At 46.6% G+C, this 22,757-nt stretch overlaps 1 protein-coding gene across 1 annotated transcript; it reads right to left on the reverse strand.

Moving 5' to 3' along the window:
* Positions 1-8,385: 8,385 nt before the first annotated feature.
* Positions 8,386-9,949, reverse strand: LOC109766958 (uncharacterized). Its single transcript, XM_020325707.3, has one exon. The coding sequence runs from the start codon at positions 9,913-9,915 to the stop codon at positions 9,085-9,087; it is 831 nt and encodes a 276-aa protein (XP_020181296.1). The 5' UTR covers positions 9,916-9,949; the 3' UTR covers positions 8,386-9,084.
* Between the last annotated feature and the right edge of the window lie 12,808 nt (positions 9,950-22,757).

Below are 22,757 nucleotides of genomic sequence, written 5' to 3' on the forward strand. Positions count from 1 at the left end.
AAAATACACAAGACACATATAAGTTGGTACTTGACAAACAGAATGGGGTTTGTAGCATTTTCACAGAGTATAGAATGCTGTAGAGTAGGCCGGGTGGCGGGGTACCTGGAGGAAGGCGGGGAGGAGCGCGAACTTGTCGACGGGGCTGGCCACGGGCGCGGCGCCGAGGAGACGAGGACGACGGGGTGGCGGGGCGGCGGCGTCGGGAGAGGAGAGGGCGGCGTCGGGGCGTCGGGGCGTCGGGGCGGAGACGAGGACGACGGGGCGGCGTCGAGGCGGCGGGGCAGCGGCGTCGGGAGAGGAGAGGGCGGCGTCGGGGCGGAGACGAGGACGACGGGGCGGCAGGGCGGCGGCGTCGGGAGAGGAGAGGGCGGCGTCGCGGCGTCGGGGCGGAGACGAGGACGACGGGGCGGCGTCGAGGCGGCGGGGCAGCGGCGTCGGGAGAGGAGAGGGGAAGGGGATCGAGGGCGAGGGCGAGGGAGAGAGAGGGGATAGGTTTGGGCCGGGGATAGGAGAGGGGAAGGGGATCGAGGGCGAGGGCACAATACTAATGGCGCACCATCCCACGGTGCGCCATAAGTACATCCATACTAATGGCGCACCTCACCCTGGTGCGCCATTAGTATTTTTTTTTATTTCTGCTCGAGCCAACAGGTTATCTTCCACCTGACCTGATCCACACCAAGTTCCCTCTACTAGCTCGACTGGTCAGCAGCCAGTTCTCACACCAGGAGGTCCTGGGTTCGATTCCCAGGCTCCACAATTTTTTTATGAATTTAAAATGCTGTTTAATATTTATTTGTGTTTAAATATGTTCAAACTTGTTTAAATCATAACAGTAATATTTTTTTATAAGACAGTAATAATTTTATAAAAAATATCATCAAACAGTAATGCCGGTGGAGCGGGGGAGGGTGCGCGGGGTGCGGGGGGCCGGTGGACCGGGGGGTGCTCGGCGGCGAGGGGGACCGGATCTGGCGAGGTGGGATAGCGATCGAGATGGAGGGGGATCGAGATCGAGTGTCCATGAAATTTAAAAATATTAATGATAGTTCAAAAAGTGCCCATGAAATACAATCGAGAAATGAAGGCTACGATTTAAATACAATCGATCTTAGCTAGCTATCTGTTCACAATCTTCTTGCCCTTCTTTTTCGCAAATGGAGTTCTTCTTTGGAACGGACGTCCTTTAGGTAGGGTGGTCCTGCTTCTTCTTGTGGTGTATGCTGCTACTTCATCATCGTCGTCATGTTCGATTCTCGGGTCGCCATACTTGTCGAAGTCTTGCTCATTGGCTACTCCATCCATTCCGATGATCTTCCTTTTGCCTCTCCTCACGACAACACGACTGGGCTTTGACGGGTCGGTAATGAAGAAGCATTGGTCCACTTGGGAAGCCAGTACCCATGTCTCATTTTTCGCGGTGACGTTTGCGCATGCGGTCTTGGATTTGGCTTCGGGTATAACCATGGTGGTGAAATACCGGTCTTCTTTTAGGACGCTCTTGGCCCATCTGACACGGAACATCGGGACCTTCTCTCCAGCGTAGCTCAGCTCCCAGATCTCCTCGATCCTTCCGTAGTATCTGTCCTTGTAGTTACCGGTGTAGGATTCCATCGTTACCCCGGAGTTCTGATAACCATCGCTCTTCATGTCCTTGGCCTCGGTGTAGAATGTGTAGCCGTTGATATCGTACGCCTCATAGGTCATCAGGTTGTGCTCGGCGCCCTGTGACAAGGCGAATATGAGTTGTTCTTCCGCGGAAGAATCCTCATGTAAAGGGTACGACAGAAGCTTCTGCTTGAACCAATGCGTGAAACATGAGTTGTGCTCTTTGAGTATATCTCCGTCCGTCCTCTGTTGGCCTCGGTCATTGTACGTCTTCTTAATAAAGGTTTTGTGCTCTACCACCCAAGGATCGACCACGTCTATGTGTTGTAGCGCGACTAGGTTTGCTCTTTCAAAGTCGGCGAGTCGACCCTCGAAGTCGACATGCATTTCGCGGCGACCCTCACGGTGACCCCATCCAGCGAGCCTGCCGAGGTGCCTGTTGACGGGCAGACCAACGGGGTTCTCGATGCCTAGATAATTCGTGCAGTAGGAGATGCACTCTTCGGTCAGAAAGCCCCTGGCTATGCTTCCCTCTGGACGTGACATGTTGCGAACGTATCCTTTGATGACACCATTCATCCTTTCGAACGGCATCATGCTGTGCAGGAACGTCGGCCCGAGTTGGATGATATCGTCCACGATATGGACCAGCAGATGCACCATAACGTCGAAGAATGCGGGCGGGAAGTACATCTCAAGCTCGCATAGTATCACCACGATCTCTTCCTGTAGCCTTCTGAGTTGCCTCACGCCAACAGACTTCCGAGAGATGACGTCGAAAAAGTTGCATAGGCCAAATAGCGTTTCACGGACGTGCGCGTCCATGATCCCACGGATTGCAACTGGAAGTATCTGCGTCATCAGCACGTGACAGTCGTGAGACTTCATCCCGCCGAACTTCAGCTTCGCTAGGTCTAGGTATCTGCTTATCTTCCCCGCGTAACCGTAAGGAAGTTTTACTCCTACGAGGCAGGTGAAAAACTGCTCGATCTCCTCCTGACTTAGAGTGAAGCACGCGGGAGGGTAGTCATTTCCGGTCTTCTTGGCCTTTTTGCCTTTGCGACGACTTTCCGTGTCCTGCTTCGCCTCATCATCATCATCATCATCATCATCATCATCATCATCATCATCATATATAGCGTGAAGCTCCTGCCTGATGCCCATTGATTTCAAGTCTGCCCTTGCTTTCGGCCCATCTTTGGTCCTCTCTGGCATGTTGAGAAGGGTACCAAGCAGACTCTCGCACACGTTCTTCGTGATATGCATGACATCAAGGCTGTGAGGCACACGGTGGATCTTCCAGTACGGCAAGTCCCAGAAAACAGACCTCGTTTTCCATACCTTCAGCAGCGGCTCTGGCGCCTTTCGCTTCTTTCCCGGCTCTGGCGCCTTTTGCTTCTTTCCCGGCAGTGGGCAGTCTTGCCAATTTTTCAACAGCTCGTCTATTTCCTCGCCGCTCCTCGTACGCGGGCGTCCTCGGGGTTCGGTTTCACCATCGAATAGATCCTTGCGTTTTCTCCACGGGTCATCGTCGCGAAGCCACCTTCGATGTCCCATGAACACGGTTTTCGAAGACCCGGGATCTCTATCTAGCTGGCGATACGTTGTGTCATCCATGCACCTGACGCATCCAGAAAATCCGTGGACCACCTGCCCCGCGACATATCCGTAACCGAGATAGTCGTGCACCGTCGTGAGCAGCGCGGCTCTCATAGGGAAATATTCTTTCTCTGCGGCGTCCCACGTATTGGCTGGCGTTTTCCACAGCGTGTCAAGCTCCTCTTTCAGCAGCCCCAGATACAGATTGATGTCGTTCCCTGGTTGTTTCGGTCCTTCAATTAGCATACTCATGTGAATGTACTTCCTCTTCATGCACAACCAGGGGGAAGGTTGTACATCCACACAAACACAGGCCAGGTGCTATGTGTGCTTCTCTGGCTGCCAAACGGATTGACTCCATCGGTGCTCGCGCCCAGCACGATGTTCCTTGGATCGTTCCCAAATTCTAGGTCTTCGAAGTTCAACGCTTGCCACTAGCTCGCATCCTTAGGGTGACTCAGCATCTTGTCTTTTTTATCTATCTCCGGATCATTTGCGTCATCTTCTCGCTTCTTCTCCTCCCTATCCGCGTGCCAACGCAGGAGCTTTGCTACCTTAGGGTCCGCGAAATACCGCTGCAGACGAGGAGTGATCGGAAAGTACCACACCACTTTTCGAGGAGCTTTCTTCCTCTTCTTGTATCGAGTGACGCCGCACACCGGACATATGGTAGACTCCGCGTGCTCGTCCCGATAAATGATGCAATTGTTCATGCACACATGGTATTTCACGTGCGGTAAATCCAGAGGACACACGATTTTCTTCACCTCCTCCAAACTGGTCGGGCACTTGTTCCCCTTGGGAAGACGTTCGTGCCAGAATGACATGTTCTCGTCGAAGCATGCGTCGGTCATTTTGTGTTTTACCTTCATCTCCAGAGCCATGAGCGTTACTTTCAGGCGGGTATCCTCGGGCCTGCATCCTTCATACAATGGAGTAACCGCGTCTAACTCAAGTTGATCCATCTTGGCTTTCTCTCGGGCGGCAGCTCTTGCGTTATCCGTCTGCTTGAGAAGCAGCTCTTGAATATGAGGGTCCTGCACCCAGCCCATCGATGGTCCAGCGTCGTCTGCTCCGCCGGCATCATCATCTTCATGATCATGCCCGTCGTCTGCTCCGGCATCTTCCTCATCATCATGTCTTGCATCTTCTACATGATGACTGTGTACAGCATCACCATCGTGATCATCTCCTGGGGATTCTTCGTCTTCTCGCCCGCCCGAGCCGCGGTGGTTGTCTTGCTGCCCTTCCTCATTTCTTGCCCGGCCCCCATGGACGACTTCGTAGTCATCTTCATCACCTTGCCACCGATAGCCATCCATGAAACCACGCAAGAGCAGGTGGTCCCGCACCTGCCCGGATTCCGGGTCCGCAATAAGGCTCTTCAGCTTGCATCTTCGACACGGACATCTTATCTCCGTCTCGTTCTTTTGAAGCATCTCGGCCTTCGCGGACCTCAAAAACCTATTCACGATGCCTTCGGTCATCATGCGGACCATGGTCGCCTGCGGGGTAGAGCAAAACGATATTTTAGAACCAAGAAAAAATTTGGCATGACTTTCCCTAAAAATAGGACCAAAAAGAATGCTTAATGCCAAAATTCTCGCCGAAACGGAAATGAATCAACATTCCGGCAAAATATTGGCAACTATCGCATTTCAAATACCGGTACACCTCCAAACACAAACACATATGCAACACCACAAACATATGCAACACCACGAACATACATAGATCTAGCTAGGCCATAAAAAGTGCATGTGCACATTGTTGTAGGGAGAACAACATAAATATAGCTTCCCCCTTACTTACCTATCAAAACAAGGTAATTTAACCACTTAAATTGAATGAATCTATGGTGGAAATGAGGTGAAAAAGAGGAGGCACCCGAGACAAGGAGGAGGTGGAGAGAATGAAGTGGGGAGAAAGTGAGTGTGGGTAGGAGAGGCTGTCCAAAATATCTTGTTGCTGCCCACTTACTAATGGCGCACCAACACTAAATGCGCCATTAGTAGTTTTGCAAAAAAAAAACATACTAATGGCGCACTGTTCCACAGTGCGCCATTACTAGTTTAAACTAGTAATGGCGCACGGTGGAAAAGTGCGCCATTAGTAGTTTTGCAAAAAAGGGAATAAAAAATATAATAGAAAAAACAACATTAGTGGCGCACTTTCCGGCAGGTGCGCCATTACTAGTTACAACTAGCGCACTGCGTCTGGATGCGCCATTAGTATGTTTGGACAGGCGCACTAGTTAAAAAAAAAATTGATACTAATGGCGCACCCTGGGCCAGGTGCGCCATTAGTAGTTTCAACTCTAATGGCGTATCAGAAGGTGGTGCGCCAGTGCGCCATTAGTGTCAATCCCATCTATAGCCCTTTTTCTAGTAGTGGTGGGGCCCGCCCCAGGACCGTCGACGGACTATCTTCGCAAGTACCAGGATCGTAGCGAGGCAACGAGCGAGCTCGAGGACCGTTCTGGACCAAACCGACGAGTATGGGGATTGTACGTGCAATTCACTCGTAGAATGCCACTCTTCGTAGGAGTACTTGTTGACATTTCAAGCCCTCAAAAAAACTTGTTGACATTTCATTTCTCAAAAAAAAAAACTTGTTGACATTTCAAAAGCAAATGAGAACAGGAGTTCTCGCTTGACAGATTAGAAATCTCGTCAGAGAATAGTTCCAGCTTTTCTTGAATCTTCATAAACACTATCATGAGCAATAGGCAGGGCAGCTGTCTCTTGAATTTTCACAAACACCATCATGAGCAATATGAATCGGTAAGCTTGTGCGGCAGGGCAGCTGCCTCACGGCAGTACTTTGGATCCATATGAGTACAATCTTCCCAATATCACCAAATGCAATGTGTATGAAAGTGTTTGTACTTTTATTTTATGTATGAAAGTGTTTGTACTTGATTAGTCCATGCAATTGAGTTTCTATGTTTGGAGTCAATCTCAAAAAGGCTGTGAGTTCCTGCATTTTATTGCAGAAGAGACTTACACGATTAATTAGAGAAAAGTGGGGAAAACCATATGCAAAGGGGGCAAACTCCCCATTGGCTGATCTAGCGGTGGAAACTTGAAACGAAAACGTGCAACCCCAACATGCCCAACCATCAACGGCTGTCATCGAAGGAGAACCGCTCCACATTGCGACCTCCTAGTGCCCTCCAGCAATCAAGCGATGCAACATGACCCATCAAGGAGGGGTGAGAGAATCCCGATTGGCTTCAAGGGAGCACGGAAGACGCCAAGCCAGCAGCACCACACCATCACATCGCAAAGCACCAGTGTCGGTGGAAGGGAAGAGGAAACCAGAGTTATGGGAAGAGCCAAAGTGGGCCGCGCTGACTATGTCTGGAATTAATTTGAAAATAAGAAAATATCAACAGAGGGACACCACAATCTTTGTGGTGGTGAAAAATAATTGGTCGTATATTTCATAGTGTAATTTTTTTTCGAAACGGACATAGTGTATATATTTGGTTATGCAGCAATCTGATCAAGAGAATGAAGGCTAAAAGCGGGAACATCAATCTAGCTCCTGGGCTCCATAGAGCCCGGTATATAAGAAGCGGAAAGAAAATATTTAGAAGTTTAGGCAAGATGAAACTATTCTAATTATTACATGACCTGGGAATGTTGACCATTAACTTTGAATCGGGTTCTCCCATAACAATATTAACCAGGGGCCTAGTGGTCTTTGGTCTGGAAACTTCAGTCAGTCCTTTTTTTTTCTGCTGAGAAGTCGCAAATATCAGAGTGCATACACAGGGAGAAGTCCAGACCTGGGCTTGTTGATCAACGAAACTTTAGTCCACATGTAGCATACGGGTGTCAGCAGTGTGATAACATCAGGTAGTTTCAGAAACCAAAATATCAGAACATGCCATCAATCGTGCACTGGTAGCGGAGGGGGTGTTGATTTAATGTTCTATAATACTCCCTCCGTTCCTAAATATAAGTCTTTTTAGAGATTTCAATATGGACTACATACGGAATTTCAAAGTTAATGGTCAACATTCCCAGGTCTTTGGTCATGCCCGTATGTTAGTCCATATTGAAATCTCTAAAATGACTTATATTTAGGAACAGAGGGAGTACAAATGAGTAAATCTAACAAGGACCAAAAGACATCATTAAAATTCCTACGATAAAGTTAAAGAAACAGCAAGGTAAACTACGATCCTTCTCATGGTAAGTAGAGAGGTGCATACATCCATCAGTAATTGTCAGTATTCAGTGCAAAATTATCTACTACCAGCACTGAACACCGAATAATCACATCGTTAATGTCTTGTCCAGCATTCATCTCTAGATATTGTTATCGCGGGCTCTCCATACCTAAACAACAGGCATGAGTTGAACAACACACAACTTTACAGAGCTTCCCACGATAATTACAGTGTTCAGTGTTCACATTGCAGGAGCCATAAATTTCACTTGCCCTTCCAGGAGTAGCGGCAGCTCGATTTGAGAAAATTACAGTGTTCACATTGCAGTCTATCAATAGTCTACACCACACAGAAAATATTTCAAAAAGATGTGTACCATTGACCCGAAAGATCAATCAACTATGGTCAATCATGCGATGAGTTCTACAAGTTCTTGAAATTAGGCCAAGAAAAAACTGACATACAACAAAACGGTTCAGCTTAGCAGAGCAGGCACTGTGGTTGGCGTGAAAACTATTGCATGGCATGCAATTGGATGCAAAATGGGGCATTAGCGCTGTAACTAGGAATCCAACTATCACAACAGTCTACATGAACTCCATCTATACAGCATAACGCAGTTGCATACCATGTGATTCAAGGACTGGAGACAGCGGTATCTTCAGGAGGTGGGAGGCAGAGTCCTTGGGGTTGATTCGGCAACAGCAGCTTGAGCAAATTTCAAATGTGTGTTTCAAGCTGCAATACCATTGCTCGTGGAGCATGGCGTGCTTAAAAGGCGCTTAAACTGGCCCTTTATCATCAAAACTGCAAACCTGGACTTTCTCCAAATAGCTAGGCTGACACAATATTTCCAAATGACCAGTTACACTGATAGGATCCAACTATGCATACTTGAGCAAAATAATGCAAAATAAAATCTAGCTTCATTTATGTCAACTGCAAATTGATCTTGCAAGTTGCATATTTGCCTAATTCTATTGATACAGTGAAGGTTACAAATAAACAGTTAGGTCAACACGTTGCTTCACATTTACATTATTAGCATTTTTCTACAAAGGACAAAGAGCTAATTAAGTAACTGAGAACCATCTGAGTTCCCATTTGGCATTATGGAAACATTGTTAATCCCCATAGAATACTTCTTCCAAGCATAGAAGTAAGCTTCAGCTACTTTCTAGTTACAAAAACAATATCATGTCAGCTACAACGATATATCATGGGGTTACACAAATAACTAACAATTCCCAACAACAACGGGGCATCTTGATTTACTCTAGCGAGAAAGTAACATTCTCTGGTCCAGTTTTCTTCTTCGGCCTAGTCAAGCCTCTTCAGATTGAGGGTTCACCTTATTGCATACCAATGAAGGAGGGAACCCCATGATGTAGGGATATGAATGGTAAGAGTGAGTGACAGGGCAGAGCTTATTCAGCTTTTCTGTTTCAAGGCAGTAGGACATGAACAAGCAAGAATCCTGATTCATCTCAGAAAAAGTAGAAAAATACACAAAGCCACTGATAATCGCCACAATATTGAGAGCAACATCACCACCCAGACCATCCTGCAGCGAAATTGTCTTGTCCAGGATCCATCTATCAACACCGTCATCGTCGGGTCTCCAGATCCAAACAACAAGCGTGAGCTTAACCGCACAGACCAAACAGAGCTTCCCATCCTTGGTCTCACCAGGCTTAAATTCCCCTTGTCCTTCCATATGCAGCGGCGGATTGATTTCCGAGAATCGCAGTGTGGCAGCGTTCAGCACACGGATATTGGATCCGCTTGCAAATGTCCAATAAACAGACCCATTCACCATTGTACCACCCAAACCATCGTCCGGCGGGCTGGCATCCTCCGAAAACGGGAAAACCTGCCACTCTCTGGTATCTGATGAGAGATGAGAGCACGGCAGCTTGCGCCCCCCGCCTTTCATGAGCGACAGAGACAATGCGGAACTGCCTGTGGCATTCAGAGGCGAGCATGTGGAACTCGACGTACATGTTGCTGCAGACCTCCTCCGGTGGCACGGCGAAGAGATCCAGAGCCCGTGTGAGGGGATCGTAGACGGCCATTTTCTTGATTTGCCAGTTGACGAGAATGACATATCCATCGCGGCAGTCTTCTATTGTCCACTCCGGATCGAAGTCCTTATCGTCTTCAGGGAGTAGAGTAAAAAAGACATCGGCGCCGCAGATGGCGGCGGCGTGGTCCACGTCGGAGCGGCGGCGGGTGGGCGCGAAGGCTGGCAAGGCGGGGTCGTGGATGTTGAGGAAGATTCCTAGGAGCTGGGGTGGGTGGAGGTCGCGGAACCGGCGGCGGAATGCGGGCGAGGAGCGGACGGCGCGGAGGAAGGGAGTGCAGGTGAGGGAGGCGCGGACGAGGCTCGGGAGGGAGGGGAGGCAGAGGAATACCTCGCGCAGAAGGTCGTCGCCGAGGGCGCATATGGTGGTGGGAGCGGGTGGCGGGGATTTCTTCTTCTTCGGAGGCGGCGGCGGCGGCGGCAGGGATTGCTGAGAGGCCATGTCGCGCACTGGAAATGAGTGAAGGAGGTGGGGGCGTTCCGTTTTATTCAACACCTAGGAAAGCAAGGGCCAAAGGCCGTAAGCCCATTAAGCCCATAACCACATAGGCGTGACTGGTTCGGGGATAAGAGCATCTAGAGCCGACCCTAAAAAAAATGGACGAAGCTAGTGGGCGCCCGAGCAAAGAGCGCCCTACCGTCGATGTGAGCGCTCGACGAAAATAAAAAGGGAAACGGAAGTATCAAACGCATAGCTCTCGACAGTTTTCGAAAACGGCATGCACAGCCAGTGCACTGTCTGATGCATGCGAATAGAAAAATCTGGCAAAACTACCACGCCATGTCTACATATAAAAACGTCAGGTCCCATGTGTTCACGCTATCCTTCCCATTTGCATTTATTAGGGGTCAAAAACTTTAAAAAGTTATAACTTTTGATTCGAGTGTTAAAATTCAGATCTGTTTTCACCGTTGGGTTTCTCATGGCAAGTTCTTCAAAACTAGATCCCATATGAGTAGGTTTCGACGAACTTTTTTTCTCGAGCAACTTTATGTGCTACAGAAGCAACTTTAGTGCTATAGAAAAGCAACTCTCTTTTCCCCTATTATGGCTACCTATTAGCCGAGGATCCTTCTAAGTTGATTACCATGACTACCAATTGAGTAGGTTCACCTCTAAGTCGTCTACCATAAGGACAACTCCAACGCGGATCAACAAATCACCCAAAAATGTCAAGATCGATCTCTCTAGATACTTTTAACCATCCAATGGTGGTTGCCTAATTTGTTTGAACAAGTCCGTACGTGAAATCCTCCAAGCCGAAAAAGGAAGGGGCGTTTTCATGGCCCCTCAACATCCATTCCTCTCTTCAACATCAAGCCGAATCCCATCTCCTCAGACGACAAGAGGAGCAAAATCCGCCCCTCCTAGCCGAGGCCCCCGCGATGGACAAAGAGTCCACACTACAAATGGAGATGCCAACCCAACGGTCAACCTCCGACCACTATCTGACGATGCCCTCTCCGCCGCTCCCGAGCTAACATGACGTCCAAAACTAGATGCCGCGTAAAGGAGGAGACGTTGTCCCCACTACACCAACCATTTCTGTTGTAACAAGGAGGTGGCAACAACAACTTCGAATATTGATAAACGCAGTCACATATAGAAAAAGCCAGCAACTTTTGTGGTGTTTTTGTGCAAATCCAATGCATTTCACTAGAGTAGTCCGAGTCCGACTTGGTATCTAAATAAAGCGGCCACATATAGAAAAAGCTAAGTTCACCAGGCAACTCGTGTATAGTCCAAGCCTCCATGGTCGCTCCAAGAATCCCACCTCGAGGAGAGGAAAATCTTGACTCTACCTCTGTGACCCAAACATAATTACAGGTATCTAAAACCTTTAGATATTTACCAAATAATGGTCTTGGTAAATATTGTTGTTCATGAGAATTGGGCAACTGGATACATGGTTTTAGGCAAACTATTTATTGATTGTGGGCAACTAGATACTTGATTTTAGGCAACTATATTGTTGATTGTGGGAAACTATGACTGAAAAAGGGGTAAAGAACATACACACATTCATTTTTGGAGGGTTCATAGATAAATTTAATCCTCTAAAAACACTTCGCGGTTTTAGTTACGTCCCCATGACCAACTCCACCCTGCTCCCCTCTATGATTATTCGCCAAGTATTTACGATCATACCAAGGGATCCCATCCTGAGGAGATAAATTCTTAACGCATCTCTATGACACAAACTTGAAAGGTATCTAAAATCTTTAAATATTAGCCAAATTATGGTCTTGATAATTGTTTTGTTCATAAGGATTGGGTAACTGGATACATGGTTTTAGACAACTGCATGGTTGATTATGGGTAACTGGATACATGGTTTTAGACAACTGTATGGTTGATTGTGGGCAACTGTATACATGATTTTAGGCAATATTATGGTTGATTGTAGGCAACTATGACACCTAAAAAAGGGATAAAGAGCATACACATGTTCAGTTTTGGAGAGGGTCACAAAAAAACTTAATCCCCTAAAAACACTTTGTGGTTTTAGTTATGTCTTCATGGAGTGAAATTGCCTACCTTATTTGTTTTCTAACATCAATCATAATTTACTCCACACTTGTGTTATGGACATCCATAACCATGGTAGATAACTTTGAGAAATGTTTTAACTGCTTCTGCAAATCATGGTTAGGCGGTAATGTGACTGTGCATGTGTAATACTAATATTTGTTGTATGCATCTTCATAACGCGAGTTGCCTCCTTTAGTGTTGAAAGTTGACTCCATGTAATGCCAAATTTTCTCACTAACGATGCTAGGTTGCCTATATACGATGAAAAGTTGTCTACCAAAGTTTCTAAATTATCTACGAAGTACTCGCTAGGTAAATTCAGTAGTACACATGGTGCAAGACAAGTTGCTTCTATTTAACACTCTAGTTGCCTCGTCTAGCATCAAAGTTACTTTTAAGATCCACAAAAAATCCACAAAACTATTCTTTCAAGATCCAAAGCGACTATTCCTTGCAAAAGATCCAAACAACTATCCTAGCAAACCCAAGCAACTGTATGACCAAAAGAATACAAAATTGTTTCTAGCAAAACCAAGCAACCATATTACCAAAAAACAATGCAAAACTGTTCTAGCAAAATCGAGCAACTGTCCTAGCAAAACAAAGCAACTATCATTTCTAATCCAAGCAACTGCATTACCAAAAGCAACTATGAAAAAACTATCCTAGTAAAATCAAGCAATTGTCCCTAGCATTACTACTTAGATTTTCTATTTTTAGCCAGAAAAAATATATAGCCAACTTGAATAGTTTTTATGGACAACTATTTGAACCCCCCCCCCCCCCCCAATGCAACTTCTCATCTATTTTTAGCAAAAATTCAGAACAACTCAATTACTCCCTATGTACCACAATACTTTTGGTTCCCCAGCTATAAGTATATTGTAGTACAGAGGGGGTATAATGCAAAACTGTTCTAGCAAAAAAAATCCAAGCAATTATTCTAACAAAACCAAGCAACTGCATTACAAAAGACACAAATGCAAAAACATGTTCAAAATGAATCCAAGCAACTGCCCTAATAAATCTAAGCAACTGCGTTACACACAAAAAAATGCAACTTCTATAAAGAATCCAAGCAACTCCATTATCCCTAGAGTACTATTTATATTGTGGTTGTATATAATTTTTTACTGGGTGATTTGGGCAAGTACTATTTATATTGAGGCAACTTACTCCATTGAAAATTGCAAATTTTGTACAAATTAAAACAATTTACTACTAAACAAATGTTACCGGTATAAAGTGAACAAATTTATTTGGAATTTATCACCAGACTGCCTAACTTCATTGCTCAGGCAAAGAATTCAATCGCGTGAATCGACCAAGAGTAAGCTAGCCATTCCGGCATACACATATGCAAGTCTACGACAAATCAATCAACCCGCTTGCTTGGGTGCTTCTCCACTAGTTTTCAAAATCCTACAACTTTCATCTGATTTTGTGAGCAAGTCTAACCCCGACAAAAAGCTACTGCTCGGCCTGCCTGCACTCCCTAACCTCTCCTCCCTTGTCAGCTACGACCTTTTTGAGCAACTATTACAGTCGTCATGAGCAACGACTAGGTGAACTACAACTTATGCAGAAATTTACCAATTCAGAAGCACGCCAGCCGTGAACGCCCATGCTTATCCGCTCGAAGAGCAAATGCAGTCGACCCATAGCCTCGGGTGCACCCTGATGGACACACACACCGACTCATTTGCCACGACCAGCAGCGTGGCGTCCCTGAAGTTGACTCGTTCACCCCGACCAGCAGCACGGCGTCGCTGATGTCGTATGTCTCCTTCCATTGCGCTCCATCCAGGACCCTCACCTTGAACGACCACGTCCGCCGGCGGCGCCACCCTTCCGTGGCCTGCTTAGACTCCTTGAGCACCACCATCAGGCGCCCGTCCCCGCGGCGGGAGGTAGAACGGGCTGGCGCCCGACGGCGCAGGTTTCCGGGGGAGCAAGCCCTGCTGGGCGTGGCGTGAATCATCAGGAGGAAGGAGGAGGAGGGGGTCGTCGGGCAGGGGCTAGGCATGGCGCTCGTCGCCGGGAGTAGGCAAGAGAAGGAGGAGGCCGGGAGTGTGATGTGGCGGGTCTCGACGAGAGGAGGACCGGGCGGCAGCCATGTAGCGAGAAGGAGTGCGGTGGAGGGGCGCATGGCCCGGAGGAGGAGCGGGGCGGCAACCGTGTCTCACGGAGGAGGCGTGGGGCGGCTGGTGGGACGATGTGTGGTTGTAGGATGAGTGGATAAGGGGTGGTAGTTGGACCTAGACGACCTGTACCGCTTAGCCTCTGTCACCTGTCGCCACCTATGTCGGAACGGTCCAGTGTGATCTGGCGCGATCGGCCGGATCGGAGGGCTCTAACGCGTGCGCTCGCGACATCCAAACGGCGCAGCTGCACGATTGAGTATTTAGGAAAAAATATATTCTAGAGCCATGTCGCACATCGCAAAAGAGTAAGAGCATCTCTAGCAGACCGCTTATATCACCCCGACCCGCAAAATAATCGTCAATTTACGGTTTTGCACCAAAAAAGTGACCCGCTCAAAAACTGTAAACGCGTTTGACCCTTAAAAAAATTGAGGGGCGCGGTAAATTGCCCCCTCCGACCCCCGAAAACCCAGGTTTCCCCCCACCCCGTTGGTGCCCTGTATCCCACGAAAGCGGTGGGGGGCATTCCAGCGCGCGCGTTCCCCACATCCCCTCCCGCAGCCACCCACCACCGTCGCTGCCCGCTCGCTGCCTGCGATTCCGGCCATTTCCGCCAGCGGAATTGTTGGAAATATGCCCTAGAGGCAATAATAAATAGGTTATTATTATATTTCCTTGTTCATGCTAATCGTTTATTATCCATGCTAGAATTGTATTGATAGGAAACTCAGATACATGTGTGGATACATAGACAACACCATGTCCCTAGTAAGCCTCTAGTTGACTAGCTCGTTGATCAATAGATGGTTACGGTTTCCTGACCATGGACATTGGATGTCGTTGATAATGGGATCACATCATTAGGAGAATGATGTGATGGACAAGACCCAATCCTAAGCCTAGCACAAGATCGTGTAGTTCGTTTGCTAAGAGCTTTTCTAATGTCAAGTATCATTTCCTTAGACCATGAGATTGTGCAACTCCCGGATACCGTAGGAATGCTTTGGGTGTACCAAACGTCACAACGTAACTGGGTGGCTATAAAGGTGCACTACAGGTATCTCCGAAAGTGTCTGTTGGGTTGGCACGAATCGAGACTGGGATTTGTCACTCCGTGTAAACGGAGAGGTATCTCTGGGCCCACTCGATAGGACATCATCATAATGTGCACAATGTGACCAAGGAGTTGATCACGGGATGATGTGTTACGGAACGAGTAAAGAGACTTGCCGGTAACGAGATTGAACAAGGTATCGGGATACCGACGATCGAATCTCGGGCAAGTAACATACCGATAGACAAAGGGAATTGAATACGGGATTGATTGAATCCTCAACATCGTGGTTCATCCGATGAGATCATCGTGGAACATGTGGGAGCCAACATGGGTATCCAGATCCCGCTGTTGGTTATTGGCCGGAGAACGTCTCGGTCATGTCTGCATGGTTCCCGAATCCGTAGGGTCTACACACTTAAGGTTCGGTGACGCTAGGGTTATAGAGATATTAGTATGCGGTAACCCGAAAGTTGTTCGGAGTCCCGGATGAGATCCCGGACGTCACAAGGAGTTCCGGAATGGCCCGGAGGTAAAGATTTATATATGGGAAGTCTTATTTTGGTCGCCGGAAAAGTCTCGCACTTTATCGGTATTGTACCGGGAGTGCCGAAAGGGGTCCGGGGGTCCACCAGCCCCGGGGGGCACATGGGCTGTAGGGGGTGCGCCTTGGCCTATATGGGCCAAGGGCAACAGCCCCAAGAGGCCCATGCGCCAAGAGATAAGAAAAAGGGAGAGTCCTAAAGAGGGAAGGCACCTCCGAGGTGCCTTGGGGAGGAAGGACTCCTCCCTGGCCGCACCCTTCCTTGGAGGAAGGGCCAAGGCTGCGCCCCCCCTCTCCCTTGGCCCTATATATAGTGGGGGGAGGGAGGGCAGCAATACCTAAGCCCTGGCGCCTCCCTCTCCCTCCCGTGACACATCTCCCTCCTCCCGCAGCGCTTGGCGAAGCCCTGTTGGAATCCCGCTACTTCCACCACCACGCCGTCGTGCTGCTGGATCTCCATCAACCTCTCCTTTACCCTTGCTGGATCAAGAAGGAGGAGACGTCGCTGCTCCGTACGTGTGTTGAACGCGGAGGTGCCGTCCGTTCGGCGCTAGGATCATCGGTGATTTGGATCACGACGAGTACGACTCCATCAACCCCGTTCTCTTGAACGCTTCCGCTCGCGATCTACAAGGGTATGTAGATGCACTCCTTCCCTCTCGTTGCTAGTAAACTCCATAGATTGATCTTGGTGATGCGTAGAAAATTTTGAATTTCTGCTACGTTCCCTAACAGTGGCATCATGAGCTAGGTCTATGCGTAGTTTCTATGCACGAGTAGAACACAAAGTAGTTGTGGGCGTAGATGTTGCCAATTCTTCTTGCCGTTACTAGTCTTATCTTGTTTCGGCGGCATTGTGGGATGAAGCGGCCCGGACCGACCTTACACGTACGCTTACGTGAGACAGGTTCCACCGACTGACATGCACTAGTTGCATAAGGTGGCTAGCGGGTGTCTGTCTCTCCCACTTTAGTCGGAACGGATTCGATGAAAAGGGTCCTTATGAAGGGTAAATAGAAATTGGCATATCACGTTGTGGTTTTACGTAGGTAAGAAACGTTCTTGCTAGAAACCTATACAAGCCACGTAAAAACTTGCAACAACAATAAGAGGACGTCTAACTTGTTTTTGCAGCATGTGCTATGTGATGTGATATGGCCAGAAGATGTGATGAATGATATATGTGATGTATGAGATTGATCATATTCTTGTAATAGGAATCACGACTTGCATGTCGATGAGTATGACAACCGGCAGGAGCCATAGGAGTTGTCTTTATTTTTTGTATGACCTGCGTGTCATTGAATAACGCCATGTAAATTACTTTACTTTATTGCTAAGCGCGTTAGCCATAGAAGTAGAAGTAATCGTTGGCGTGACAACTTCATGAAGACACAATGATGGAGATCATGGTGTCATGCCGGTGACAAAGATGATCATGGTGCCCCGAAGATGGAGATCAAAGGAGCAAAAATGATATTGGCCATATCATGTCACTATTTGATTGCATGTGATGTTTATCATGTTATGCATCTTATTTGCTTAGAACGACGGTAGTAAGTAAGATGATCCCTCACTAAAATTTCAAGAGACGTGTTCCCCCTAACTGTGCACCGTTGCGAAGGTTCGTTGTTTCGAAGCACCACGTGATGTTCGGGTGTGATAGATTCTAACGTTCGAATACAACGGGTGTTGACGAGCCTAGCATGTACAGACATGGCCTCGGAACACATGCGAAACACTTAGGTTGACTTGACGAGCCTAGCATGTACAGACATGGCCTCGGAACACAAGAGATCGAAAGGTCGAACATGAGTCGTATAGTAGATGCGATCAACATGGAGATGTTCACCGATGATGACTAGTCCGTCTCACGTGATGATCGGACACGGCCTAGTTTGACTCGGATCATGTATCACTTAGATGACTAGAGGGATGTCTATCTGAGTGGGAGTTCATTAAATAATCAGATGAACTTAATTATCATGAACATAGTCAAAAGGTCTTTGCATATTATGTCATAGCTTACGCTTTAGTTCTACAGTTTAAGATATGTTCCTAGAGAAAATTTAGTTGAAAGTTGATAGTAGCAATTATGCGGACTGGGTCCATGAACTGAGGATTGTCCTCATTGCTGCACAGAAGGCTTATGTCCTTAATGCACCGCTCGGTGTGCTGAACCTCGAGCGTCGTCTGTAGATGTTACGAAACATCTGACATACACGTTTTGATGACTACGTGATAGTTCAGTGCGTATTGCTAATGGTTTAGAATTGTGGCACCAAAGACGTTTTTGAAATGTCGCAGAACATATGAGATATTCCGAAGACTGAAATTGAGATTTCAGACTAGTGCCCACGTCAAGAGGTATGAGACCTCTGACAAGTTTCTTAAGCCTGCAAACTAAGGGAGAAAAGCTCAATCGTTGAGCATGTGCTCAGATTGTCTGAGTACTACAATCACTTGAATCGAGTGGGAGTTAATCTTCCAGATGAGATAGTGATGGTTCTCCATAATCACCGCCACCAAGCTATTAAGAGCTTCGTGATGAACTATAAATATCAAGGATAGATGATGATCCTTGAGCAACTCGCGATGTTTGACACCGCGAAAGTAGAAATCAGGAAGGAGCATCAATTGTTGATGGTTAGTAAAACCACTAGTTTCTAGAAGGGCAAGGGCAAAAGGGATACTTCATAAAACAGCAAATCATTTGCTGCTCTAGTGAAGAATCCCAAGGTTGAACCCAAACCCGAGACTAAGTGCTTCTGTAATGAGGGGAACGGTCACTGAAGCGGAACTACCCTAGATACTTGGTAGATGAGAAGGCAGGCAAGGTCGACAGAAGTATATTGGATATACATTATATGAATGTGTACTTTACTAGTACTCCTAGCAGCACCAGGGTATTAGATGCCGGTTCGGTTGCTAAGTGTTAGTAACTCGAAATAAAAGCTGCTAAAGGTGAGATGACGATGTATGTTGGAAGTGTTTCCAAGGTTGATGTGATCAAGCATCGCATGCTCCCTCTACTATCGAGATTTGGTGTTTGCGTTGAACATGATTGGATTATGTTTATCGCAATACGGTTATTCATTTAAGGAGAATAATGGTTACTCTGTTTATTTGAATAATACCTTCAATGGTCTTGCACCTAAAATGAATCTCGATCGTAGTGATACACATGTTCATGCCAAAAGATATAAGATAGTAATGATAGTACCACATACTTGTGGCACTGCCACTTGAGTCATATTGGTATAGAACGCATGAAGAAGCTCCATGTAGATGGATCTTTGGACTCACTCGTTTTTGAAAAGATTGAGACATGCGAACCATGTCTATTGGTATATATGCATGAAGAAACTCCATGCAGATGGATCGTTTGGACTCACTTGATTTTGAATCACTTGAGACATGCAAATCATACCACATGGGCAAGATGACTGAAAGGCCTCGTTTTTAGTAAGATGGAACAAGAGAGCAACTTGTTGGAAGTATTACATTTTGATGTATGCAGTCCAATGAGTGCTGAGGCATGCAGTGGATATCGTTATGTTCTTACTTCACAGATGGTTTGAGTAGATGCTGAGTGTATTTACTTGATGAAACACAAGTCTGAATTATTGAAAGGTTCAAGTAATTTCAGAGTGAAGTTGAAGATCGTCGTGACAAGAGGATAAAATGTCTGTGATATGATCATAGAGATGAGTATCTGAGTTACAAGTTTGGCACACAATTAAGACATTTTGGAAAGTGTTTCACAATTAATACCGCCTGGAACATCACAATGTGATGGTGTGTCCGAACATCATAACTGCACCCTATAGGATATGGTGCATACCATGATGTCTCTTATCGAATTACCACTATCGTTTATGGGTTAGGCATTAGAGACAACCGCATTCACTTTAAAAGGGGCACCACGCAATTCCGTTGAGACGACACCGTTTAGAGAAACCTAAGTTGTCGTTTCTTAAAAGTTTGGGGCTACGAAGCTTATGTGGAAAAGTTTCAGGCTGATAAGCTCGAACCCAAAGCGGATAAATGCATCTTCATAGAAAACCCAAAACAGTTGGGTATACCTCCTATTTCAGATCTGGAAGCAAAAGTAATTGCTTCTAGAAACGAGTCCTTTCTCGAGGAAAAGTTTCTCTCGAAAGAATTGAGTGGGAGGATGGTGGAGACTTGATAAGGTTATTGAACCGTCACTTCAACTAGTATGTAGCAGGGCATAGGAAGTTGTTCCTGTGGCACCTATACCAATTGAAGTGGAAGCTTATGATAGTGATCATGAAACTTTGGATCAAGTCACCACCAAACCTCGTAGGACGACGAGGATGCGTGCTACTTCAGAGTGGTACGTGATCCTGTCTGGGATATCATGTTGTTGGACAATACTGAACCTACGAGCTATGGAGAAGCGATGGTGGGCCCATATTCCGACAAATGGTTAGAAGCCATGAAATCCGAGATAAATGGATCTTTGAGAAGAAGACGGACGTGGACGGTAATGTTACCGTCTATGAAGCTCGACTTGTGGCAAAGAGTATTTCCACGAGTTCAAGGAGTTGACTACGATGAGATTTTCTCATCCGTAGCGATGCTTAAGTCCGTCGGAATCATGTTAGCATTAGCTGCATTTATGAAATCTGGCAGATGGATGTTAAAACAAGTTTCCTTACCAGTTTTCGTAAGGAAAGGTTGTATGTGATGCAATCAGAAAGGTTTTGTCGATCCTAAGGATGCTAAAAGGTATGCTAGCTCCAGCGATCCTTCTAAGGACTGGAGTAAGCATCTCGGAGTTGGAATGTACGCTTTGATGAGATGATCAAAGATTTTGGGTTTATACAAAGTTTATGAGAAACTTGTATTTCCAATGAAGTGAGTGGGAGCACTACAACATTTCTGATAAGTATATGTGAATGACATATTGTTGATCCGAAATGATGTAAAATTTCTGGAAAGCATAAAGGGTTGTTTGAAAGGAGTTTTTCAAAGGAAGACCTGGATAAAAGCTGCTTACATATTGGGCATCAAGATCTATAGAGATAGATCAAGACGCCCGATGATACTTTCAAAGAACGCACACCTTGACATGTTTTTGAAAGAGTTCGAAATAAATCAGCAAAGAAGGAGTTCTTGGCTGTGTTACAAGGTGTGAGCATTGAGTAAGACTCAAGACCTGACCACAGCAGAAGAGAGAGAAAGGACGAAGGTCGTCCCCTATGCTTTAGACGTAGGCTCTATAGTATGCTATGCTGTGTACCGCACATGTAGTGTGCCTTGCCATGAGTTGGTCAAGGGGTACAATAGTGATCCGGGAATGGATCACATGACAGCGGTCGAACTTATCCTTAGTATCTAGTGGACTAAGGAAGTTTCTCGATTATGGAGGTGAAAAGGAGTTCGTCGTAAAGGGTTACGTCGATGCGAACTTTGACACTAATCCGGATGGCTCTGAGTAGTAAACCGGATTCGTATAGTAGAGCAGTTATTTGAAATGGCTCCAAGTAGCGTGTGGTAGCATTCACAAGATGACATAGATATTCGTAAAGCACACACGGATCTGAAAGGTTCAGACCCGTTGACTAATAACCTCTCTCACAAGCATAACATGATCAAACCAGAACTCACTGAGTGTTAATCACATAGAGATGTGAACTAGATTGTTGACTCTAGTAAACTCTTTGGATGTTGGTCACATGGTGATGTGACCTATGAATGTTAATCACATGGTGATGTGGACTAGATTATTGACTCTAGTGCAAGTGGTAGACTGTTGGAAATATGCCCTAGAGGCAATAATAAATAGGTTATTATTATATTTCCTTGTTCATGATAATCGTTTATTATCCATGCTAGAATTGTATTGATAGGAAACTCAGATACATGTGTGGATACATAGACAACACCATGTCCCTAGTAAGCCTCTAGTTGACTAGCTCGTTGATCAATAGATGGTTACGGTTTCCTGACCATGGACATTGGATGTCGTTGATAACGGGATCACATCATTAGGAGAATGATGTGATGGACAAGACCCAATCCTAAGCCTAGCACAAGATCGTGTAGTTCGTTTGCTAAGAGCTTTTCTAATGTCAAGTATCATTTCCTTAGACCATGAGATTGTGCAACTCCCGGATACCGTAGGAATGCTTTGGGTGTACCAAACGTCACAACGTAACTGGGTGGCTATAAAGGTGCACTACAGGTATCTCCGAAAGTGTCTGTTGGGTTGGCACGAATCGAGACTGGGATTTGTCACTCCGTGTAAACGGAGAGGTATCTCTGGGCCCACTCGGTAGGACATCATCATAATGTGCACAATGTGACCAAGGAGTTGATCACGGGATGATGTGTTACGGAACGAGTAAAGAGACTTGCCGGTAACGAGATTGAACAAGGTATCGGGATACCAACGATCGAATCTCGGGCAAGTAACATACCGATAGACAAAGGGAATTGAATACGGGATTGATTGAATCCTCAACATCGTGGTTCATCCGATGAGATCATCGTGGAACATGTGGGAGCCAACATGGGTATCCAGATCCCGCTGTTGGTTATTGGCCGGAGAACGTCTCGGTCATGTCTGCATGGTTCCCGAACCCGTAGGGTCTACACACTTAAGGTTCGGTGACGCTAGGGTTATAGAGATATTAGTATGCGGTAACCCGAAAGTTGTTCGGAGTCCCGGATGAGATCCCGGACGTCACGAGGAGTTCCGGAATGGCCCGGAGGTAAAGATTTATATATGGGAAGTCTTATTTTGGTCGCCGGAAAAGTCTCGCACTTTATCGGTATTGTACCGGGAGTGCCGAAAGGGGTCCGGGGGTCCACCAAGGGGGTCCGCCAGCCCCGGGGGGCCACATGGGCTGTAGGGGGTGCGCCTTGGCCTATATGGGCCAAGGGCAACAGCCCCAAGAGGCCCATGCGCCAAGAGATAAGAAAAAGGGAGAGTACTAAAGGGGGAAGGCACCTCCGAGGTGCCTTGGGGAGGAAGGAC

The sequence above is a fragment of the Aegilops tauschii genome, chromosome 1 (genome assembly GCF_002575655.3).
Source record: "Aegilops tauschii subsp. strangulata cultivar AL8/78 chromosome 1, Aet v6.0, whole genome shotgun sequence".
Lineage (NCBI taxonomy): Eukaryota > Viridiplantae > Streptophyta > Magnoliopsida > Poales > Poaceae > Aegilops > Aegilops tauschii.